This window comes from Martes martes (genome assembly GCF_963455335.1).
Source record: "Martes martes genome assembly, chromosome: 1".
In the NCBI taxonomy this organism is placed as follows: domain Eukaryota; kingdom Metazoa; phylum Chordata; class Mammalia; order Carnivora; family Mustelidae; genus Martes; species Martes martes.
The window spans coordinates 204,072,039-204,092,042 of NC_137888.1; the positions used below are offsets into that span (position 1 = coordinate 204,072,039).

The 20,004-nt window shown below is 45.9% G+C and overlaps 1 protein-coding gene across 2 annotated transcripts in view; it reads right to left on the bottom strand.

Moving 5' to 3' along the window:
• The window catches only part of NWD1 (NACHT and WD repeat domain containing 1), a gene marked incomplete at both ends in the record, with an annotated part of 56,659 nt that overhangs the window by 13,329 nt on the left and 23,326 nt on the right, over positions 1–20,004 (bottom strand). For both annotated transcript variants that reach the window (XM_080826698.1, XM_080826697.1), the window contains 6 exons: positions 943–1,215; positions 4,472–4,680; positions 11,100–11,222; positions 14,441–14,638; positions 18,944–19,102; positions 19,763–19,880. In XM_080826698.1, the coding sequence (XP_080682824.1) occupies positions 943–1,215; positions 4,472–4,680; positions 11,100–11,222; positions 14,441–14,638; positions 18,944–19,102; positions 19,763–19,880 (1,080 nt within the window). The remainder of the gene's footprint in view (positions 1–942; positions 1,216–4,471; positions 4,681–11,099; positions 11,223–14,440; positions 14,639–18,943; positions 19,103–19,762; positions 19,881–20,004) is intronic.

Below are 20,004 nucleotides of genomic sequence, written 5' to 3' on the forward strand. Positions count from 1 at the left end.
TTTCTCCCCATTCCCAAGTGGCAGAACTCATTTAGTTCGGACCGAAGAGGATGGGTCATTCCTCAGTCCTGCAGCCCCAGGTCAGCTACTGATTTCTGAGCATCAGACTGCTACCAGCCTGCGAGCCAAAAACTCTATGCTCATTATCTCGGGGAAGGGCACAGATGGGACACGTGGTGGGGGAGGGATAAGAAAAGTGAGCTGTTTGCACTGATCCAAGCCAATATTTAAAAAATATATATATTTTAAATACATATAAAATATATATATAATATATAAAATATATATTTATAAATATATATATATATATATATATATATTTGTTCACCTTTATTTAGCAGGGGCAGGAGAAAGTGAATTTCCTCATGGCTGTTACTGCTGACTTTTTAAAAAACAAAAACAAAAACATGTTTTTTGGGGCACCTGGGTGGCTCAGTCGGTTAAGCGTCTGCCTTTGGCTCAGGTCATGATCTCAGGGTCCCGGGATCGAGCCTCGCATTGAGTTCCCTGCTCAGTGGGGAGTGTGCTTCTCCCTCTCCCACCCTCCTGCCTGCGTGCTCTCTCTCCCCACCATCCTTTTTTGCACCCTCCATCAGAGACACTGTTCTGTAAGTTTGATTTTTTCTACTTTATGTGTCTGGGGCAGTAGTTCTCAAGGGGTGGGGAGGGCCATTTTGTGCCATCCCTGCCAGCTAAGGACAGTTGGCAATGTCTCGAGACATTTTTGGCAGGACTGAGTGCCAACAACGACCCACAGTGGCCTGCCCCCAGGACACACCAAGGCATGTTTCCTGAACCGTGCTGAGTTGCAAATCCCTCAATTAAGAAACCAGATGTCATTTAGGGAAAGATCAAAGGTGAAGTGGTTTCTCCCAATTTCTAGGACACCTGAGCACTTTGGAGCTGAGCGATGCGGGCATCACGGTCAGGAGAGGGACTTACCAAAGAGATGGAGCCCTTGCTAAACCCGGTCACCATCTGGCCTTGCTTCTGGACCGAGACCCCACAGGTTGGTGTTTCTTCTTTGACGCTGGATAAATGTTGCCTCCCCTGCAGTGTTCCTGTGCCTGAGCTCCACAGACTGACCACGCCAGCCTCAGACACGCTCAGCAGCATGGCCCGGGAAGCAAGTGCCCTGGTGCACACCCAGCGGTCGGAGACATCTCCCAGGATACGGAAAACCAGCTCTGCCGTTTCCAGATTCCAAGCACTGATCTGATGGAATCGTGGGAAGGAAGAGAAATCTCAGCGTGAGACCTGGGTTTCAAGTTTTCCGGAGTCAGGTGCAAAACGTGTGCTTTTTCATAGTGCATGCATTTTATTTTCAACACTCTTAGTTACAAAAAAAGAAAAAAAGACAGAGGGGGAGAGGAGGTATCCTGGATTGGATCCTAGAGTAGCAAAAGGTCATTTGCAGAAAAACTGAGGAAATCTGAGTAAAGTCTGAGTGAGGTTGAGAGAACTTTAGCGATATTAATGCCTTAGCTGTAACGGATGTTCCCTGGTTATGTAAGACGTTGACGTGACAAAAGATTGGATAGAAGGGCACACGGGAACTCTCCATAATAGCTTTATAACATTTTTGTGAACCTAAAATTTCTCCAAAATAACAGTCTTAAAAATGGGGATAAAGAGGCCCCTGGGTGGCTCAATCGTTAAGCATCTGCCTTCGGCTCAGGTCATGATCCCAGGGTCCTGGGTTCAAGCCCCGCATCAGGCTCCCTGTTCAGTGGGAAGCCTGCTTCTCCCTCTCCCACTCCCCCTGCTTGTGTTCCCTCTCTCATTGTCTCTCTCTCTCTGTCAAATAAATAAATTAAATCTTTAAAAAAGGGTGGAAAATGTCAGCCATACCATATGCATTCACGTATCTGTTCACTACAAGTAATTCTTGATTACGGCAGGTTTCCTATTTAACCTCACCCCAAAAAAGTTACCTTTTCAAATCAATAGTAACCAGGGTGCCTGGGTGGCTCAGTCGGTTAAGCGACTGCCTCGGCTCAGGTCATGATCTCAGGGTCCTGGGTTTGAGTCCCGCATCGGGCTCCTGGCTCAGCAGGGAGCCTGCTTCCTCCTCCACCACATTCACCCAACACAAGTGCGAGTGTGAGCACGTACTCTCTCTTGCTCTTTCTCAAATAATAAATAAAATCTTAGAAAGAAAGAAAGAAGGGGGAGATACAGATCTATGTATAAGGAAAGTTGTCTCAGTTATTTGAAAGTACAAAGAACTGGAAACAACCTATATGTCCAGTAGGAAGGGATCAGCTTAATAAACTGTAGAGGAGTCAAGGCAAGGACATCTCACAAAATCACTAAGCCTGCGGTTTCTGAAGAATGTTTGAGGTTATGGGCAAATAAAGATAGATTTATGAAGTTGCATAGCTAGCTTTCTATATGGTTTGATCCCCATTTTGTGTTATACTTGCACACACGAGTATTTGTACGTACACACCCACACACCACAGGAACACAAACTCATGTAAATGTTACAACAGTGGTTGTCTTTGGGATTAATTATTATTATTTCTTATTTCTTTTTTTAAAGCTTTTTTAAAAAAATATTTCATTTATTTATTTGACAGAAAGAGCAAGCACAAGCAGGGGGAGTGGCAGGCAGAGGGAGAAGGGGGCTCCCTGCTGAGGAGCCCCATGTGGGGCTCGATCCCAGGACCCTGGGATCATGACCTGAGCTGAAGGCAGAAGCTTAACTGACTGAGCCACACAGGCCCCCCTATTATTTCCTTTTTTTTTTTTTTTTTTTACTGTGTTTTCCAAACATACGCAGTTTGGAAATCAGTCAACACTTCCCTAATATTTAAGCCTGCCCTGTCAATAATAGTATAACGAATGCATGTTGTGTGACTTCAAATTTTGTATGAGTCCCTTAAAAAAAAAAAGTAAGAGGAAACAAGTGAAATCGATTTAAATAACGTATTTGTTTTAACCCTAGGTCCAAATGCTACCACTGCAACATGGAATTAATATCAAATTACTATTGAAATCTTTTACATTATTTCCACGGTACTAAGGCTTTGAAAGCCAGTGTGTGTTTTCTACTTATGGCACATTTCAGTGCAGAATAGGCACATTTCAAGTGCTCAGTTTCAAACTTCATAATTGAAGTTTGGTGGTGACCCCCCCATATTGGACGGCACAGTTTATAAGCTACATATTACTTATGTTATGTATATAAGTTATATATGGTACATTACATATGTTATGTTATGTACATATTACTTATAAGCTACATATTACTTATGTTAACAACTGCCCATTACTAATAAAATATAATAATTAATAGCTATTAAGTATTTGGTGCTTACTCTGCACCAAGCACTCTGCCAGGTGTTTTAGTCATTCTCTCATCACGTAGATGAAGAATGGAGGCAGAGAGGTACAGTGATATGATTAAGATCACTCAGCTTGCAAAGAAGTCATCTGGGAGTTCGGTACAGATTTTTCCCCATGCCTTTAGTTCCTAAGCTTTCACCCACTGTTCTACTGTGTCTCTATTCATCATACAATCTAGGGTTATAATTGACGTAAGGGACTAACACAGCAGAATACAGATTCTTTTCAGGTGTATGTGGAATATTTACCAAGAGAGACCCTAAAATGAGTCTCAATACATCTGAAAAGACTCATCATACAAATGAAATTAAGTTAGGAAAGAAAAAGGGAAGCTACCTGGGAACCTTTCAAATATCTGGGAAGGAAGAGCACACTTCTAAATAGCCTGTCGACCAAAGAGCAAATCAAAAGGGAAATCTGAAAGTATTTTAAACTGACAGTAAGAGATAATATGACATAGCAAGTTTTGTGGGATGCAAGTAAGGCTGTACTCAGAGGGCAATTTATAGCACTAAAACGACCGAATTAAAAAAGATTAGGGGTGCCTGGGTGGCTCAGTCAGTTAAGCCTCCTACTCTTGGTTTCTGCTCAGGTCACAATCTCATGGGTCAAAAGATTGAGCCCTACATCAGGCTCCCTGCTGAGTGGGGGGGTCTGGCTGAAGATTCTCTCCTCTGCCCCTCCCCACCAATAAATAAATAAATCTTTATTTATTTATTATTTTTAGGGAGAAAGAGTGAAAGAGCATGGGGGGAGGGAACAGGGTCTCTGCTATGTCTGGAACCCAACGTGGGGCTTGATCTCATGACTTTGAGATCATGACTTGAGCAGAAATCAAGAGTCAGAGGCTTAACCAACTGAGCCACTCAGGTGCCCGCATAAATATATCTTAAAAAAAAAAAAGATGAAAGGTCTCAACTCTTAGGGTCAGAAAGAACTATCAGAATCATCTAATCCAACTGTGAAGTTTGAAACCCTTTATAGCATCCCATCCAGTGGTTGTGCACCCCTGTTTATGCCCACCCCCCTCTCAGGGACCCCACCTCCTAGAAACAGCGTATGCTGTCTTGGAATGCTCTAGTAACAGCTTTCCTTTGCAAACAGGACAGGTGTTTGTTACCTTTGAGCCAGATGCCAAATATACAACCTTCTTTGCTTCCTCCACGTGAAGACTCCAGATCTCAGGTTCAGTGGGATCTTTTGAGCCTCTGTCCCAAATGGTGAATTTCTCCTGCCCAGAGAGTAAGTCCCACAGACGCAGCGTGTGGTCCTTTGAGGCAGAGAGGGCGAGCGTCCCCTTGGCAAACACTTTCACATACCTCACCTCTCCTGCGGTAGACCAGGGGGTCGGGAGAATATGTTAGCTGAAAACATTTTGACTTTCCAACTCCCAAAATGCCCATTGGTTTGGAAAAGATGATGGATTTGAACATAACCAAATTACAAATAAGGGAATGCGGCAACACTCAATTTAAGAATGCAACTGGTTGAGATTAAATCAATTGTCCTGATGTGACTATGTAATAAACAGAGATCATTGCAATTTATAAAAGCTCAGCGTCATCCTGGGACTGTTTAAAATCAACAAACATGTAAAAACAAGGTCAGGTTATGGAGAAGATTTTACAATCATGGAGAGATATTTTCCAAGCAAAACACGAAATTTGGAAGACATAAAGAGGAAGGATTGATCAACTGAATTACATAAAAATGCAAAACTTCAGGAGGATGAAATATAGTTGAAAGTCATATGACAGATCAAGAGAAAATATTTATAATGTATAATAGATGATGGAAGCTCTCCTTAATAAGCAAAAAGTTCTTATAGATAAGCAGGGAAAATGCAAACAACCCACTCAGAAATTGGACAAAGAATATAAACAGGAGACTTACAGAAATAGTAGATGTAGATCATAAACATTAGAAAATGATATGCAACCTCACCAGTAATCACAAAAATGTAAGATGAAATAGTAATATATCATTATTATGCAAAATATTGGCAATTTTTTTTTAGGGAGAGAAAGTGCATGCCGTGCACGTGCATGAGCTGGGGCGGGGGGAGGGTAGAGGAAGAGAGAGAGGGAGAGAGTCTCAGGCAGGCTCCACACTCAGCATGGAGCCCTATGCAGGGCTCAATCCCATGACCCTGAGATCATGGTACCCAAGGTGAAATCAGGAGTCGGACATTTAATGTACTGAGCCACCCAGGCATTCCTGGTAAAAATTTTACAGATTGAATAGTAGACTACTGACAAAGATATTCATACTGTGCTGATGGAAGTATAAATTGATACAAATTTGTAAAGGATAATTTGGTAACACTGAAAGTTAAAATGTGTAGTCCTTTGGTTTTGTTAATACACTATAGTTACGTAAGATGTTGCCATTCTGGGAAAGTGGATACATGGTAGGGACTTCTACCTGTGGAGAAGTATAGTGTAGAGAAGAAGGACTTCTCTGCACTATGTTAGCAACTTCTTGTGAGTCTACAATGATTTCAAAATAAAATGCTCAGAAGAAGAGGGGACAAGGAAAAATGTGCATACAATTTGACTCAGAAATTCCACTTCTAGACATGCGTCTTGCTGAAATAATGGCACAGGTGTATAAAGATACAGGATATTGGTTGCAGGGTTGTCTTATAAAAATAAAATTGCAAACAACCTATTTATGAAAAGGGAGTTGTTAAATAATATGGTGTAGGGGCGCCTGGGTGGCTCAGTGGGTTAAAGCCTCTGCCTTCAACTAAGGTCATGATCCCAGGGTCCTGGGATTGAGTCCCGCATCGGGCGCTCTGCTCAGCAGGGAGCCTGCTTCCCCCTCTCTTTCTCTCTGCCTGCCTCTCTGCCTACTTGTGAACTCTGCCTGTCAAATAAATAAATAAAAGCTTAAATAATATGGTGTATCCTTATAAAGAATGTTATGCAGCCATTAAAAATAATAAGACACATCTACATATACACCTAACCGTAATAAATTATTACAACAGCCAGTACTTACTGGGGGGATTTCTATGTACAGAGTGTAGCTGTTAGTACTTTACATGCATTAAACTCCTTTAATCTCATAAAGATGTTACGAGGTACTATTATTATCCCATTGTATAGATATGGAAACAGAGGCACAGCAGCTGAGTACAGCAACTTACCCAGAACTACATGATTAATAAATAGTGGAGCCAGGATTCCAGCCCAGAACCCAAGCTCTCAGCCGCTAAAAAGTAACATTACAATATGTTGTGACAAAAGCGAGTTACAGCCCAGTGTATAAAATAGCACCATCTACTTTTGACAAAACCTCAAAGTACATGAGCTTATACAGAGCTATGTCTGCATAAGCCTAGAAAAAAAATTGCTTATGGCATATCACAAACTGTGAGGACTGATCACTTCCATGGAGTCTGATGGATGGGGGAGACCAAAGGGAGTTTTATTTCTTTATGATTCAAATGACAGGAGGAGAGCAGGTGACTTTTATTTGTTGTTATTTGGATATTTTTCAATCCAAAATGTGTATAAATAGTAATGCATTACAAAATATCCCCATACAGGGATGCCTGGGTGGCTCCGTCAGTTAAGTGCCTGCCTTTGGCTCAGGTCATGATCCCAGGGTCCTGGGATCGAGTCCCACTTCGGGCTCCTTGCTCAGCAGGGAGCCTGCTTCTCCCTCTGCCAGCTCTTCCCTCTGCTTATGCTCTCTCTCAAATAAATAAATAAAATCTTTTTAAAAATTCCCATACATGGAACACTATGCCACAGTTAAAATGAATTAGAGATATATACATAATATGGAAAGAGGCAAAATATGTGATGTTAACTAAAAAAAAAAAAAAAAAAGGTAATACTAGCAAAAGCTTACATGACTTTTTATAAAACCACATATATTTATATATATCCAAACACCCCCTGGAGGAAGGGACTAGAGCAACAATATGCTAGTAAATGCCTCACAACAGGCTTTCCAAGGAGGTTGGGGAAAGCCCTGATTTGTGGCATTTGCCAATTTCCTTGGTGTAAATGTTCCCACCCTCGGTTGATTTCAAGCCACTAACATGACGTCATTGAATGTCGGGTTGTAAAGAGAAACCAGTAGCAAGCACCCCATTTCCACCACAAGGGTACAGTAGCCAAGAGCATATGTGAGAGTGTGTGGTACAATACTTAGAGAGTGCTGAGTTTTGGGTGCCTGGGTGGCTCAGTTGGTTAAGTGACTGCCTTCAGCTCAGGTCATGATCCTGGAGTCCTGGAATCCAGTCTTGCATTGGGCTCCCTGCCTGACGGGGAGTCTGCTTCTCCCTCTCCCACTCCCCCATGTCATGCTCTCTCGCTGTCATTCTCTCTCAAATAAATAAATGAAATCTTAAAAAAATAAAGTGGGTAGGCTGTAAAAGAGAAATATCCAGGAGAGCGCAAGTTCACGGAGGAGGAGAGCCAGAGGATTTGTCTCAAAGTTATCACAGAGGGGTAGTACGTAAGGACCTGGTGTTACAATGTTAATGCTTTAAAAAAGAAAATAAAGAAAGTGCTGAGTTTTGAGGATTTATTACCTTGTTTTAATAGAATTGATTTAGCTGCAAGCTTCTATAATTGACTATTTTATAATGGCTGTGTTTGGGGCGCAGGGGTGGCTCAGTTACTTGTTCAAGCCAACTCTTGATTTTGGCTCAGGTCATGATCTCAGGGTCATGGGATCAAGCCCCATGTTGGGCTCTGCTCTCAGCACAGAGTTGGCTTGCCCCTCTCCTCTCTCTCCCCCCCAGATAAATAAATAAAATCTTTTAAAAAGTTTTTTTTAAAAAATAACGGTTGTGGGGGCACCTGGGTGGTTCAGTGGGTTAAAACCTCTGCCTCTGGCTCAGGTCATGATCTCAGGGTCCTGGGATCGAGCCCCGCATCGGGCTCTCCGCTCAGCGGGGAGCCTGCTTCCTCCTCTCTCTCTGCCTGCCTCTCTGCCTACTTGCGATCTCTATCTGTCAAATAAATAAATAAAATCTTAAAAAAAAAAGAAAAAAAAATAACGGTTGTGTTTGTCAACTGCCTCACCGCATTCCCAAAAACTTCACCATCAACTCTTGCAAGCCAGGACAAAAGACCTCCAGGTCAGTAGCATGTGATGGGAAAGTTTCACTTTCCTTCGTACATACACCTTTAATGCTGTTTTGCCAATAAATTGATGACTGAGTTGTCCTAATTACAAAGTTTGATGACATTTTTTAAAATGAATCAAGGTTCATGGGTACATAAATGGATCCATGTCTTGGACAGACGGTTCATGCACACACAAATACAAATATTGAATAGACCTAGATGAAAATAGCCATCCCAATGATAACAAAATGAATGGAACCTTATTGGATACTCTATCAGGACCCACCTCACTCCCAGTCCTTGAAAGAAAAAAGAAAAAAAAAGAAGAGTACATTGAGCACATCTGATGCTGGCAGCTTTGGGGTTGGGGAGGGGGGATAGTCTATTACACACATACAGCCTGTTTGGAAAGCAGTAATATGCCAGTTCTCAAAACCCCTAGAAATGCTCACAACCTCCAATTCAAGACTCCTACTCACTGGAAATATTCAACAGAAGGAAAAAAGTGTCGATGGGAGTAAAAAGAGATGCGTCGTGGTGTTATCCCCTGACAGCAGATAACTAGAAAGAGCCGAAAATAGCAAAAATTAAAAAATAAATAAATGGCATAAAGTAAATTACCAAAAAAATCATGTAATACATTCTGGAACATGATCTGTTGAGCATGAACTATTTTTGCCGCATTTCGACATGATAAATATGCCATTTGATGGATCACAGCAGCGTGACTCACCCCAACCTCAAATGGGAAACCGTGTAAAGGTCCTTCAACTGACGCAATCACCTGATAAACACATTGCTGTCCCTTCCACACAACGGATGGACTGGGCAAAACAGAGGACAGACGACTGCCACATGCAACAATGAGAGCCAAGCCTTCCGCACATCGGGCGGTGGACCAAAGATCACAGAGTGCACAATTCCATTTGCATGAACAGTCCAGAGAAGACGCATTGATAGACCCAGGATGCACATCCGTGGTTGCCACGGGGCTGGGGGTGGTGGAGATGTATTTCAGAGTGGGCAGGCGGTGCAAAGAGAACTCCTTGGGGTGGTGGAAAGTTCTACGATTATGGTGATGGTTGTACAACTTGGTAAATCTACCCAAAATGGTTGCATTCTACGCTTAAAACGGGAGGAGTGGTATGTCAATTACAACTCAATAAAGTTGTTTTAAAAAGATTCAATGGAAAGAAAAGGATGTTTATGGCAAAATGTTGGGAAAAAATTATGAAAGAGTGTACATTTTTTGGTTCACAATGGTGTAGTGTTTTTTAACACCTTTACTGAGGGGTGCTGTGTGGCTCAGTAAGTTAAGCATCTGCCTTTGGCTCACCTCATGATCCCAGGGTCCTGGGATGGAGCCCCAGATCGGGCTCCCTGCTCAGTGGGAGTCTGCTTCTCCCTCTGCCTCCCTGTTGTGCTCTCTCTCTCTCTTTCTCAAATAAATAAATAAAATCTTAAAAAATACTTCATTGAGATACAATGCACTAACATAAAATTCATTCCATGGACCATGGTACAGTTCATTGGTCTTTGAATGGTCACACCTGGACAACCACTGTGCCAGTCTAAATTTAGAATATTTTCAAAACCTGGCCTTCCCTCCCCTTTCTCTCCTTATCATGTAAACCATTTGAAGGTGTGTAACTCAATAACATAATAATTCACAACGGTGTGCAACCATCACTTCTATCTTATTCTAGAACATTTCCATCACCCCAAAAGGAAACCCCGTCCCCATGAGCAATCACTTCCCATTCCTCCCTCCCCAACTAGCAACTGCTAATCTGTTTTGTGTCTCTCTAGATCTGCCTGTTCTGGACATTTTGTATAAATGAATCATATACATGATGTGAGCTTTTGTGACTGGCTTCTTTCATGTGATACAACGTTTCAAGCTCCGGCCTCATGGCTTCCTTGTTGTTCTGGAAACATGCCAACCTCCTTCCCCCTGTCAGGGCCTTTGCACGGGCTTTTTCCCGTTCCTGAGATGCTCTTCCTTTTCCTACCCTCTGCCCTCTGCCTACCTCTTTCTTCGCACCCTTGGAATCTTGGCTGAAATGTCCCCGCTGAAGAAATGCCTTACACCTAACTGTCCTAAGTGGGTCACTTCGGTTACTGTTACTGATGACACCCTGTCGTCCTCATTATAATCTGTAACTATATTTTGCCTTCCCAAATACTTGAGTCTGACTTGGGCCAGAATTAAGGTAAGGCGAGTGAGGCACTCATCTCAGGTGCCAAATTTAAGGAGGTGCCAAATTCCTGAGTTTCCCTTTTGCCTCTGGCTCCCATATGGCTTGGCACAGCACCATTGCTGATCTTGTCTTTAAGACAGCTTGATATTTAATCGTGGTGGATTTTTCGCATTAATTTTGATTTTTTAAAACATTGCATTGAAATATTATTTTTTTGAAAGAATATTTTATTTATTTATCTGAGAGGGAAAGAGTAGGAGTGGGTGGAGAGGGACAGAGGGAGAGGGAGAGGCAGACTCCACACTGAGCACAGAGCTGGAGGCGGGGCTCGATCCCAGGATCCCGAGATGACCACCGGAGCAGAGGTGAGATGCTCAACCGACGGAGCCACCCAGGTGCCCTGAAGTCTTATTTATCTCGATGACCAAGTTGACAAAGCCCGCTTCCCAAGCCTCACCTGTGTGTCCAGTTAGAATGTGGATGGCCTGCTGTTCCTCCATGTCCCACACGGCGATGATGCCATCCTGGGTGCCAACGACCAGCAGCCTCTCCTCCAGGCTCCATGCCATGGCCGTGATGCCTGCAGCCACACAGAGACAACAGTGACCATATCAGCTCCCGGGCTCGGCCACGGGGTCCTCTAAACGTTGCCTCTGCTGCACAGATGGGGAAACTGAGGCACAGGTTCAGTCCCTTGTCCAGAGCTACACACCTAGAAAGTGGCAGAGCCAGGATTTGGAAGTCAGCACTGTCGGGGGCCAGATTCAGGGCTCAGTTGTAAAATTTATGTTGTTCTTAGGGACCAAACCACACTGAGGTCAGAAGTGCCTCGCAAGTTCGGTGGTTCTCACATAGGGGCGATTCTGCTCCTGGGAAATGTCTGGAGCCTGGGGTCACTGGGCAATGTCTGGAGACGTTCTTGGTTATCATAACCGGGAACCAGGCACTACTGCCATCCCGTGGGTGGAGGCCAAGGGTGCTGCTGACCACCTCTGCAGCGCATAGGATGCCCCCCTCCCCCCTGCAGAGGATGACCCAGTCCCAAATGTCAGTAGTGCCTGGTTGAGAAACCCTGCCCGAGTTGGACAAGACTCAGAAATGGAATTATATTGGCCGAGGACGCGGACTCCTGCTTCTGACTTCTCTTTGAGGTCCACGTGTATGGAAAAATAAAGGCTGGTGCTCCAAAGGAAAAAAATCTTCGCCCGATAATTTGGGCAAACAACAGCCTGGGGCGCTCAGCTGGGTTCTGACTGAAACATCCCTGAGGAGAGAGAGGCGCTGATTTACACGGGAGAAAACACTGGCCCAGACTGTTGGAGACCAGACTTGCCGAATGCCCTCAGGTCATTCCTTCTGCTGCTCTGTGCCTCAGTTTCCCCAGATGTAAAATAGTGAGGGGGAAGTGTGGAAATCAGAGCCGTCCAAGTCTGAGAAGCCCAGATTTTGTTCCTGCCTTATTGGGCAGGGAGTGAGGACACAGGATCTTTCTTTCTTTCTTTCTTTTTCTCTCTATCTCTCTCTCCCTCCTCCCTCCTTGCCCTCCCTCCTCCTTCCCTCTCTCCATTCCTTCCTTTCTTCCTTCCTTCCTTCCTTTTTTTGGGGGTCACTTATAGTGTGACCTTGAAAACATGAACTCAAACTTCTCATTTACAAAAGGGCCAGACTGAAGCCCAGGGTGGGTAGAAACTTCCTCAGTTTCACCACGACTGGGGCTTGTACAAGAGTCACGGTGGGTCCGAAACACAGAACATCTCCCCACCCAAGGGATGGCAAAAACAAAACTTGACCTGACTGTGACTTCCTATGCCTATGCTGTGGTAGACACCACAAATATCACTGCACCCTCTCAGATTTGTCCCCCGGAGCCATTCTGTCATGTTTCCTTTTGAAACCAAGCCCACAGGTATTAGCAGAATCCACACTCTCGGGAGCCCTGTAATTCCCAGGCTCCCTTGCAGCCGGAGAAGGCCAAGTTCTTGCCAACGAGACACTCACTCCAGAGATGATAAATTCTGCTTCTAGACCTTGCCCTCAAAGGGAAGGGATCTGCCATCCACCTCCCCTTCCCACTGCCCACTGGCTGGAACGCCATGGTGTGGGTCAGAGCAGGAACAGCCATTCTGAACCATCAAATGGAAGTTTCACATTGAACATGGCAGCAAACAAGATTGAAAGAGTCTGGTCCCTGACACATTGGAGACTAGGAGTTTTACCTCTGCTTATGCCTGGACTGTTACGTGAGGGGGAAATGAACTGCTGTTTTATTTACATCACTGTTATCCTGTCCTTTGTTATAGCATTTGAACCTGTAACCCAATAAATATACAGTCTTAGCCATTAAACTAGATTCGGTCCCAGAACCCTTCTGACCACAGCATTCAAGCAGCTGTCCCTAAATCAATTCCTCCACGCATCGTACTTAGTCTCTTAGAACTTCTATTTTGGAAGCACTATGCCTTGGGAATATAGCTTTCCCTACAAGGCTATGTGTGGCACAGAAATGGTCTGAGTTGCAATGACTGACATTTGAACCAGAAGTTAATTGTATATTTGGTGGCCTTATAATTAATGCAAGAGATTATGGGTGGGCAGAGGAAGGGAGGGATGGACGAGAGGAGGTGGACTGGCGCATGAATGGATAGCTAGATGGCTGGCTGGATAGTTGGGTGAGTGGACGGATGGGTGTGCGATGAGTAAGATGGATGAATCAATTGAGAGATGGGTGGGCGAGTTGATGAATGGCTGGGTGGATAGATGGGTGGAGGGGTGAGTGCTTGGAAGATGTTCAGAAGAGGGAAAGGGAAAGATAAGTGGCGTGGCGAGAGGGATGGGAAGAAGATGACTAATGAAAATATGGATGACTGATGGGTGGATGGAAGGAAGGAAGGGTGGATGGATGATGGAAGGACAGAAGGACAGACAGGAGAAGGAAGGAAGGAAGGAAAGAAGGAAGGATGATGGATGGATGGATGGATGATGGATGGATGGATGGATGATGGATGGATGGATGGATGATGGATGGATGGATGATGTATGGATGGATAGAAGGACAGACAGGAGAAGGAAGGAAGGAAATAAGGAAGGATGATGGATGGTTGGATGGATGATGGATGGATGGATGGATGGATGGATGGATGATGGATGGCTGGATGATGTATGGATGGATAGAAGGACAGACAGGAGAAGGAAGGAAGGAAGGAAAGAAGGAAGTATGATGGATGGTTGGATGGATGATGGATGGATGGATGGATGATGGATGGATGGATGATGTATGGATGGATAGAAGGACAGACAGAAGAAGGAAGGAAGGAAGGAAGGAAGGAAGGAAGGAAGGAAGGAGGAAGGAAGGAAGGAAGGAGGGAAGGAAGCAAAACAAACAAATGGAGAGAACAAGTCCTCTTGTCTCTGACGTTCTGGTGTCCCGGGGGCGGGATCTACGAGTTCCACCAGCTTCTCAGGGGCCAGTCAGGCATCAGTCCCTACCTTTTGGACTTACTAGCCTGAGCCAGTAAACCACAGAAACTGTAAGAGGGACACTCTATTCTTAGAGGCAGTCAGCACCCCCCTTGCTCTGGGCTCATTTGCAGTATTTACAATACTAATCTACAGTCCCTAGGGAGCAGAGACAGTCGAGTCAGCATGAGACAGCAAGGGCACGCCCTGATGGGACCCTGGGGGCCTCCCTACCGACAGAGGGGAGCCCCAGGGAGCAGCCAGAAACACCTGCCCTCTGCCGCCCTCAGGCACGACTGGCCACTGGCCGGGAAGGATTTTTGCTGTGCTAGGGAGACTCACCCTTGTGGCAGCCTGTGAGGGTTGCCCGGAGGGGTCCTCCCGGGGGCTGGAAGAATCCCCCGAGGGGTATGAGCACAGGGTGGGGGCACACCCGGAACCAGCTCTGGGCCTGTTGGCACAGCTGTCCCACCAGTGCTGGATGTGAGGCGGCGAAGAAATGGAGTCTGGCCAGGAGTTCTGTATACAGGACGCTCCTCTCTGCAACAAAGGGGACTCAGGTTAAGGGGAAGGGCGCTGCTGACCGGTCAAGGTCAAGTCCCCCGCCATCTTCTCCTGCCTCCTTTCCAAGGACTCTCATCCCTACTTCAAAAGCACCAGGTGGTTCCTAGCCTCTGGGCCTTGGGCCAGGCAGTTCTCTCTGCCTGGGAAACTTCCTCCTCCTCCCCTTCCCCTTTCTTAAGCTAAACATCTCATTTTAGCTCAAGGGTTACTTCTTTAAAGAGCATTCTTCATCCCAGCGCTCTAATCCACCCGCCCCACTCCCCTGAGCTCATTAGAGCTACAACTGACATTTCTTTGTTTATTCCCTCCCTATCCTAGATCTTGAGTTTCCCCCGAGAACAGGGATGATGTCTGTCTTGTTCATTGTGTTCTTAGTGCCTAGAACATCACAGACACCCAGTAAATTGTAGAGGCCACTTTTCAGCAATGGGCTTAAACAATGGAATGCAGATCAAGGCAAAAGGGCCCTCAGCGACCATGGAGCTGAAGAGAGGCCCATCAGGTGAGCCTCCTCAAAATATCCAGAAGTCCTAGCTGACGGGCCTGCTACTGACAACCAGGCAGAGGTACAAAAAAAGGAAAATCTCCATATGTTCCCCATACCTCCTGACCTTCCCTCTGTAAATCAGCCCCTCCCACTGCCTTGGGGCAGACTGCCTCCCTTGAGGGGTGCTGCCCACAGCTCCCTTGGGGTGTATTCAATAAACATCCATCTCCTTTGTTCTGGAAGCTTCTATCTCCTTCGTCCTGCCTTTTCTGAATTATTTCACTGCTGGACCCTGAGCCGCCAGCTTCCATGGGATCATCATCGCCCCACTCTCCATCTCAAATTCCTTTACTTAATCCCATCATTTGCCGTAGAAGACGAGAGTCACAGGTTCCAGGGATTAGGAAGTGAATGCATCTTTGGAGGGAGGCAGTCCTTTCTGCCTCCCACAACTGGGGTATCATCATTATTATGCCAAGTTCATAAAGGGGGAAATTGAGGCTCAGAGAGGTTAAGCAACTTGTACAAGGTCACACAGCCAGTAAGAGGCAGGAATCTAACCTATAAAGTTTTATTCCAACCTTAAATGGACCAGGGATGCGGAAGGCCGGCAGTTCATTTTCCCTCGTCCTAACTGTGGGGTTTGGGGCAATGGTAACGATGCCCTGTGCCTTGGTTTGCTGGTGGATGACGTGAGGCAAGGTCAGGACCAGGGGTGAGTGCCCCAATCACCATAGCTGCAAAATTTAAGGTGGCACCACCAAACTCAACCATCCAGATAAATACTATTTTAATGGCAATATTTTAACAAATTAAAATTAATGCTCCCCAAACCCATGATGAACAAAGATACCAGTCTTTAAAACAAAAATAGGGTCAAAACCAGCACCACACTGAATCATCCTGGAGCCTGAGGCAATAGGAGAAAATCGGGTGGGCTTTGAGGAGCCCGCTCAAGGTCCTGGAATGTACTAGAACTCAAGGTTGGCCGACTGCGCACTCTGGTGGTGACATTCATTCCTACACCTCATTATGGGCAAGCCACAGGTTGTCAATCAAGGACCGCTGAAAAGAACAGGCTGTGCCGTGGGCTTTTAAATCTTCCCTCAAACTGGGCAGTTGTTCCCAAGGCTGTTTTCCTGGTAAATCACTCCCTGTGAGGTTTACAACCAGTGGGCACGAATGCACAAGAAAGGCCACATTGACGGGCACCAGCATCTTCCCTGGGATGTGCTTTAGTTCAATCCCATATTTTGCAGATGATGGAAGCTGAGACTCCACGCAGAAATGGCTCGTCCAACAACAACAACAACAAACCCAAAGAAACAAACAACAACAATAAAAGAAATGGCTCGTCCAAGGCTGTTCAGATCAACAATAGTGATGCTATCACGTAACAGATAGTAATGGGAGGCTTAGATGGCAGCATGGGGACAGGCTCTAAAAGAACTGACTTGCATATCTTTCCTCGTAGCTCTAGGTAGGAAGGTTGACCAGCATCCCCATTTTGCAGATGGAAAGACTGAGGGCAGCGAGGTCGGGAATGGGGTCGGAGAGCAAGGGACTTGCAAGGTGACACCACCAGCAAGTAGCAAAGCCCAGATTTGAATCAACCTAGTGGGGCTCAAATCTGAGTTCTTGGCCAGGACCGGTCTGTGTGGTAGGGCTGGCAATTTGGCAGGGAGCAGGTGGATGATAATGTCCCCATCCTCACAGAGCTCAGAGTCCGGTGGGGCCCTCAGGTGATACAAAAGACAACCGGCAGAAGTAACAAGTGAGAGCTAAGACAGACAGGAAGAGGGTGCATTGCTGGAGGACACAGGGACTGGGGAACCAGAGGGGTTCCTGGTTCAGTGGTGGCTAGACAGGCTTCTCCTAGGAAGAGCGTTTGGTTAAGCTTCAGGGGAACCCCAGAAGGGATATAGGGATTTAAACACCTTCATAAAACACCTTATAAAACCCTCAAATGAAAACCAGGTGGGAATTGTACAATAAAAATCACTCTGGGGGGATCTGGGTGGCTCAGTCGATTACGTGGCTACCTTTGCTCAGGTCCTGGGATAGATCTCTGGGTCCTGGGATAGAGCCCTTCGTTGGCCTCCCTGCTCAGTGGGGAGTCTGCTTCTCCCTCTCCCTGTACCCTCCCACACCCAGCTTGTGTTCTCTCCCCCTCTTGCTCTCAAATAAATAAAATCTTAAAAAAAAAAAAAAAAGATATCCTGGCCACCTCATGCTCATTAGGATGACTATTATTATTATTATTATTATTATTTTGATTAGAAAATCGGGACACCTGGATGGCTCAGCATCTGACTCTCGGTTTCGACTCAGGTTGTGATCTCGGGGTCGTGGGACCAAGCTCTGCATAGGGCTCCACGGTCAGTGTGGGGTCTGTGAGATTCTTTCTCTCCCTCTGCTCCTCCCCCTGCTCTCGCTCTCCTTCTTTCTCTCTCAGATAAACTTTTTAAAATCTAAGAGAAAAAAATTAGAAAATTAAAAGTATTGGTGAGGATGTAGAGAAATTGGAACACTTGGGCTCTGCTGGTGGGAATATGAAATGGGGCAGCCACCGTAGAAAATGGTAGGGTGATTCCTCGGGAAAAAAGAATAAATAAATAAACATAGAATTAGCATTTGATCCAGCAATTGCATTTCTGGGTATATATGCCAAAGAATTGAAAGCAAGATCTTGAAAAGATACTTGTATAGCCATGTTCACAGCAGCGATATTCCCAATGGGCAGAAGGTAGAAACAGCCCAAGTGTCCATCAAGGGATGAATGGATACACCAAAAAATGTGGTCCATCCATATAATGCAATGCTATTCAGCTTCACAAATAAAGGAAATACAACAAGGATGTACCTTGAGGACATCATGGTGAGTGAAAGAAGCCAGTCCCAGAAGGGCAGACATTGTGGGTCCCCTGATATGAGGTCCCTATGGTGGTCGGATTCATAGAGACAGAAAATTGGAATGGCGGGCGCCAGGGACTGGGGGTGGGGGTGGGGAGTTGGTGTTTCATGGGGACAGAGTCTCCACGGTTTGGGAAGATGGAAGAGCTCTGGGTGGGGGGGGGGGATGGTGGTGATGTTTGCACAACATGGGGCATGTGCTTAATACCACTGAGCTCTACACTTAAAAATGGTTACGTTGCTAAATGTGACGTTCCGTGTATTTTACCACAATTAAAAGATGGAGATAAAGACAGACCAACAAAACACGGTCCTGGGCAAAGCATCAGAGATTCTTCAAGTTCTAGGGCAGAAGCTGGGCCGGGCCAAGCCCGATGGCTGGCCCCTGGAGCTAAGGATGGTTTTTATAGATCAATATTTGCAATGGATGGAATGGCAGGAAACACCGACTTTGAATCCCAGTAAAGCAAAATGTTTTCTCCTGGAGCAAAAACTGCCCCCTTCTTTCTCTTGAGTAGACTCATGTTACAAAAAATCATGTTCAATTATGATGATTGTATTTTGAATATTGTCAATTTTTAAAAAGTCATGGGAACATGTTTCCTCTCTTGTTCTATTAAGTACTGACATAATTTCCTCGATTTTTGCCTGAGATTTTTCCTATCTGGCCCTTTCTAGAAAAAGGTGCCATGCCAGGGAAGGGGACGGACACACTTTGGTAGTGCTCTCCCATGCTCATTTCAAAATTCTAGAAACACCGCAGGTATAGAGACGAAAGATGTGCAGGTTAATGAAAATCCAGCTGAGGGCTCAGTGAGGAGAATGGACTTCTAGAAGTCAGTGCAGAGTGAAGCCTCCCCTCTCAGGCCAAGCCAACTCACCCATGCCTCGGAGCTCCACAGCCGGGCGGCACAGCTGGAGAGCATCCCGGACCAGGCTGACCTCGGGACAGTCCAGATGAGGGCCATACAGGTCAAAGTCCTCCAACAGGCCCTCAATGCCCCCAGAGATGCCCCGGCAGGAAATCCAGTTCATGTTGCCTGTTTCGGGGAAAGGGGGCATTATGGGGACACATGCCTCCCTCTGGTTCACACTGGGAGGCGGGTTCTCACCTGTCCATTTCACTGGGAGTTCTCAGGCTCTGCACTGCCGACAGTTATCAGCACCCCTGCCCTCCACCCCCCGGGTGCCTGTAGCGCCTCCTCAGGCATGATAAGCAACAACAGGAGCATTGCCAAGAGTCCCCTGGGTGCAGAATCACCCCAGGTTGAGAATCTCAGGGAGGGGCAGATGGATAGCTAGACAGAGAAATGGAAAGATGGAGGGACTGATGGATGGGTACATAGGTAAGGATAGATGGAGAGATACAAATATAGATATGATATGATGATAGATAAGATAGACAGACAGACAGGGTCTCATTCTAAGACCACATTTCTCACCTCTGTACTATCAACTAGCACTAGATGCCAAAAAGCGCCCCCGCTCCCCCAGCTGTGACAACCAAAATGTCCCCAGACATTGTCAAGTGTCCCCTGCTGTTGGGAATGGGGCACAGAATGACCCCTGGAGAGAACCACTATCTTAGGAGGGGCCAAGGATTCTGACTTTTGCCCTTTACCCTTTCCCAGGCTCCCGGAGGAAGCACAGCAGAGGGCTGGGACCCGCTCGCTGTTGTCCGCAATGGGTAGGAGCCTTACCCAGAACCTCCTGTTTCAGCTCTTCGATGCGGCCTGAGTGGACCAGGTGATGCGGCAACTCCTTCAGTTTCCGCAGATTTGCCACCGTGTCTGAGAACCACAGGGGCTGAGGGGCTACCTGCAGGGGAGGAGGGGGCTGGCAGCCAGGCCGCGGTGGTGCAAGCTCACTCATGCACTCCCGAGACACAGGCCAAGCTGGCACCCGCAGGGAACACTGGAGGGGATGGGGACACAATTGCAGA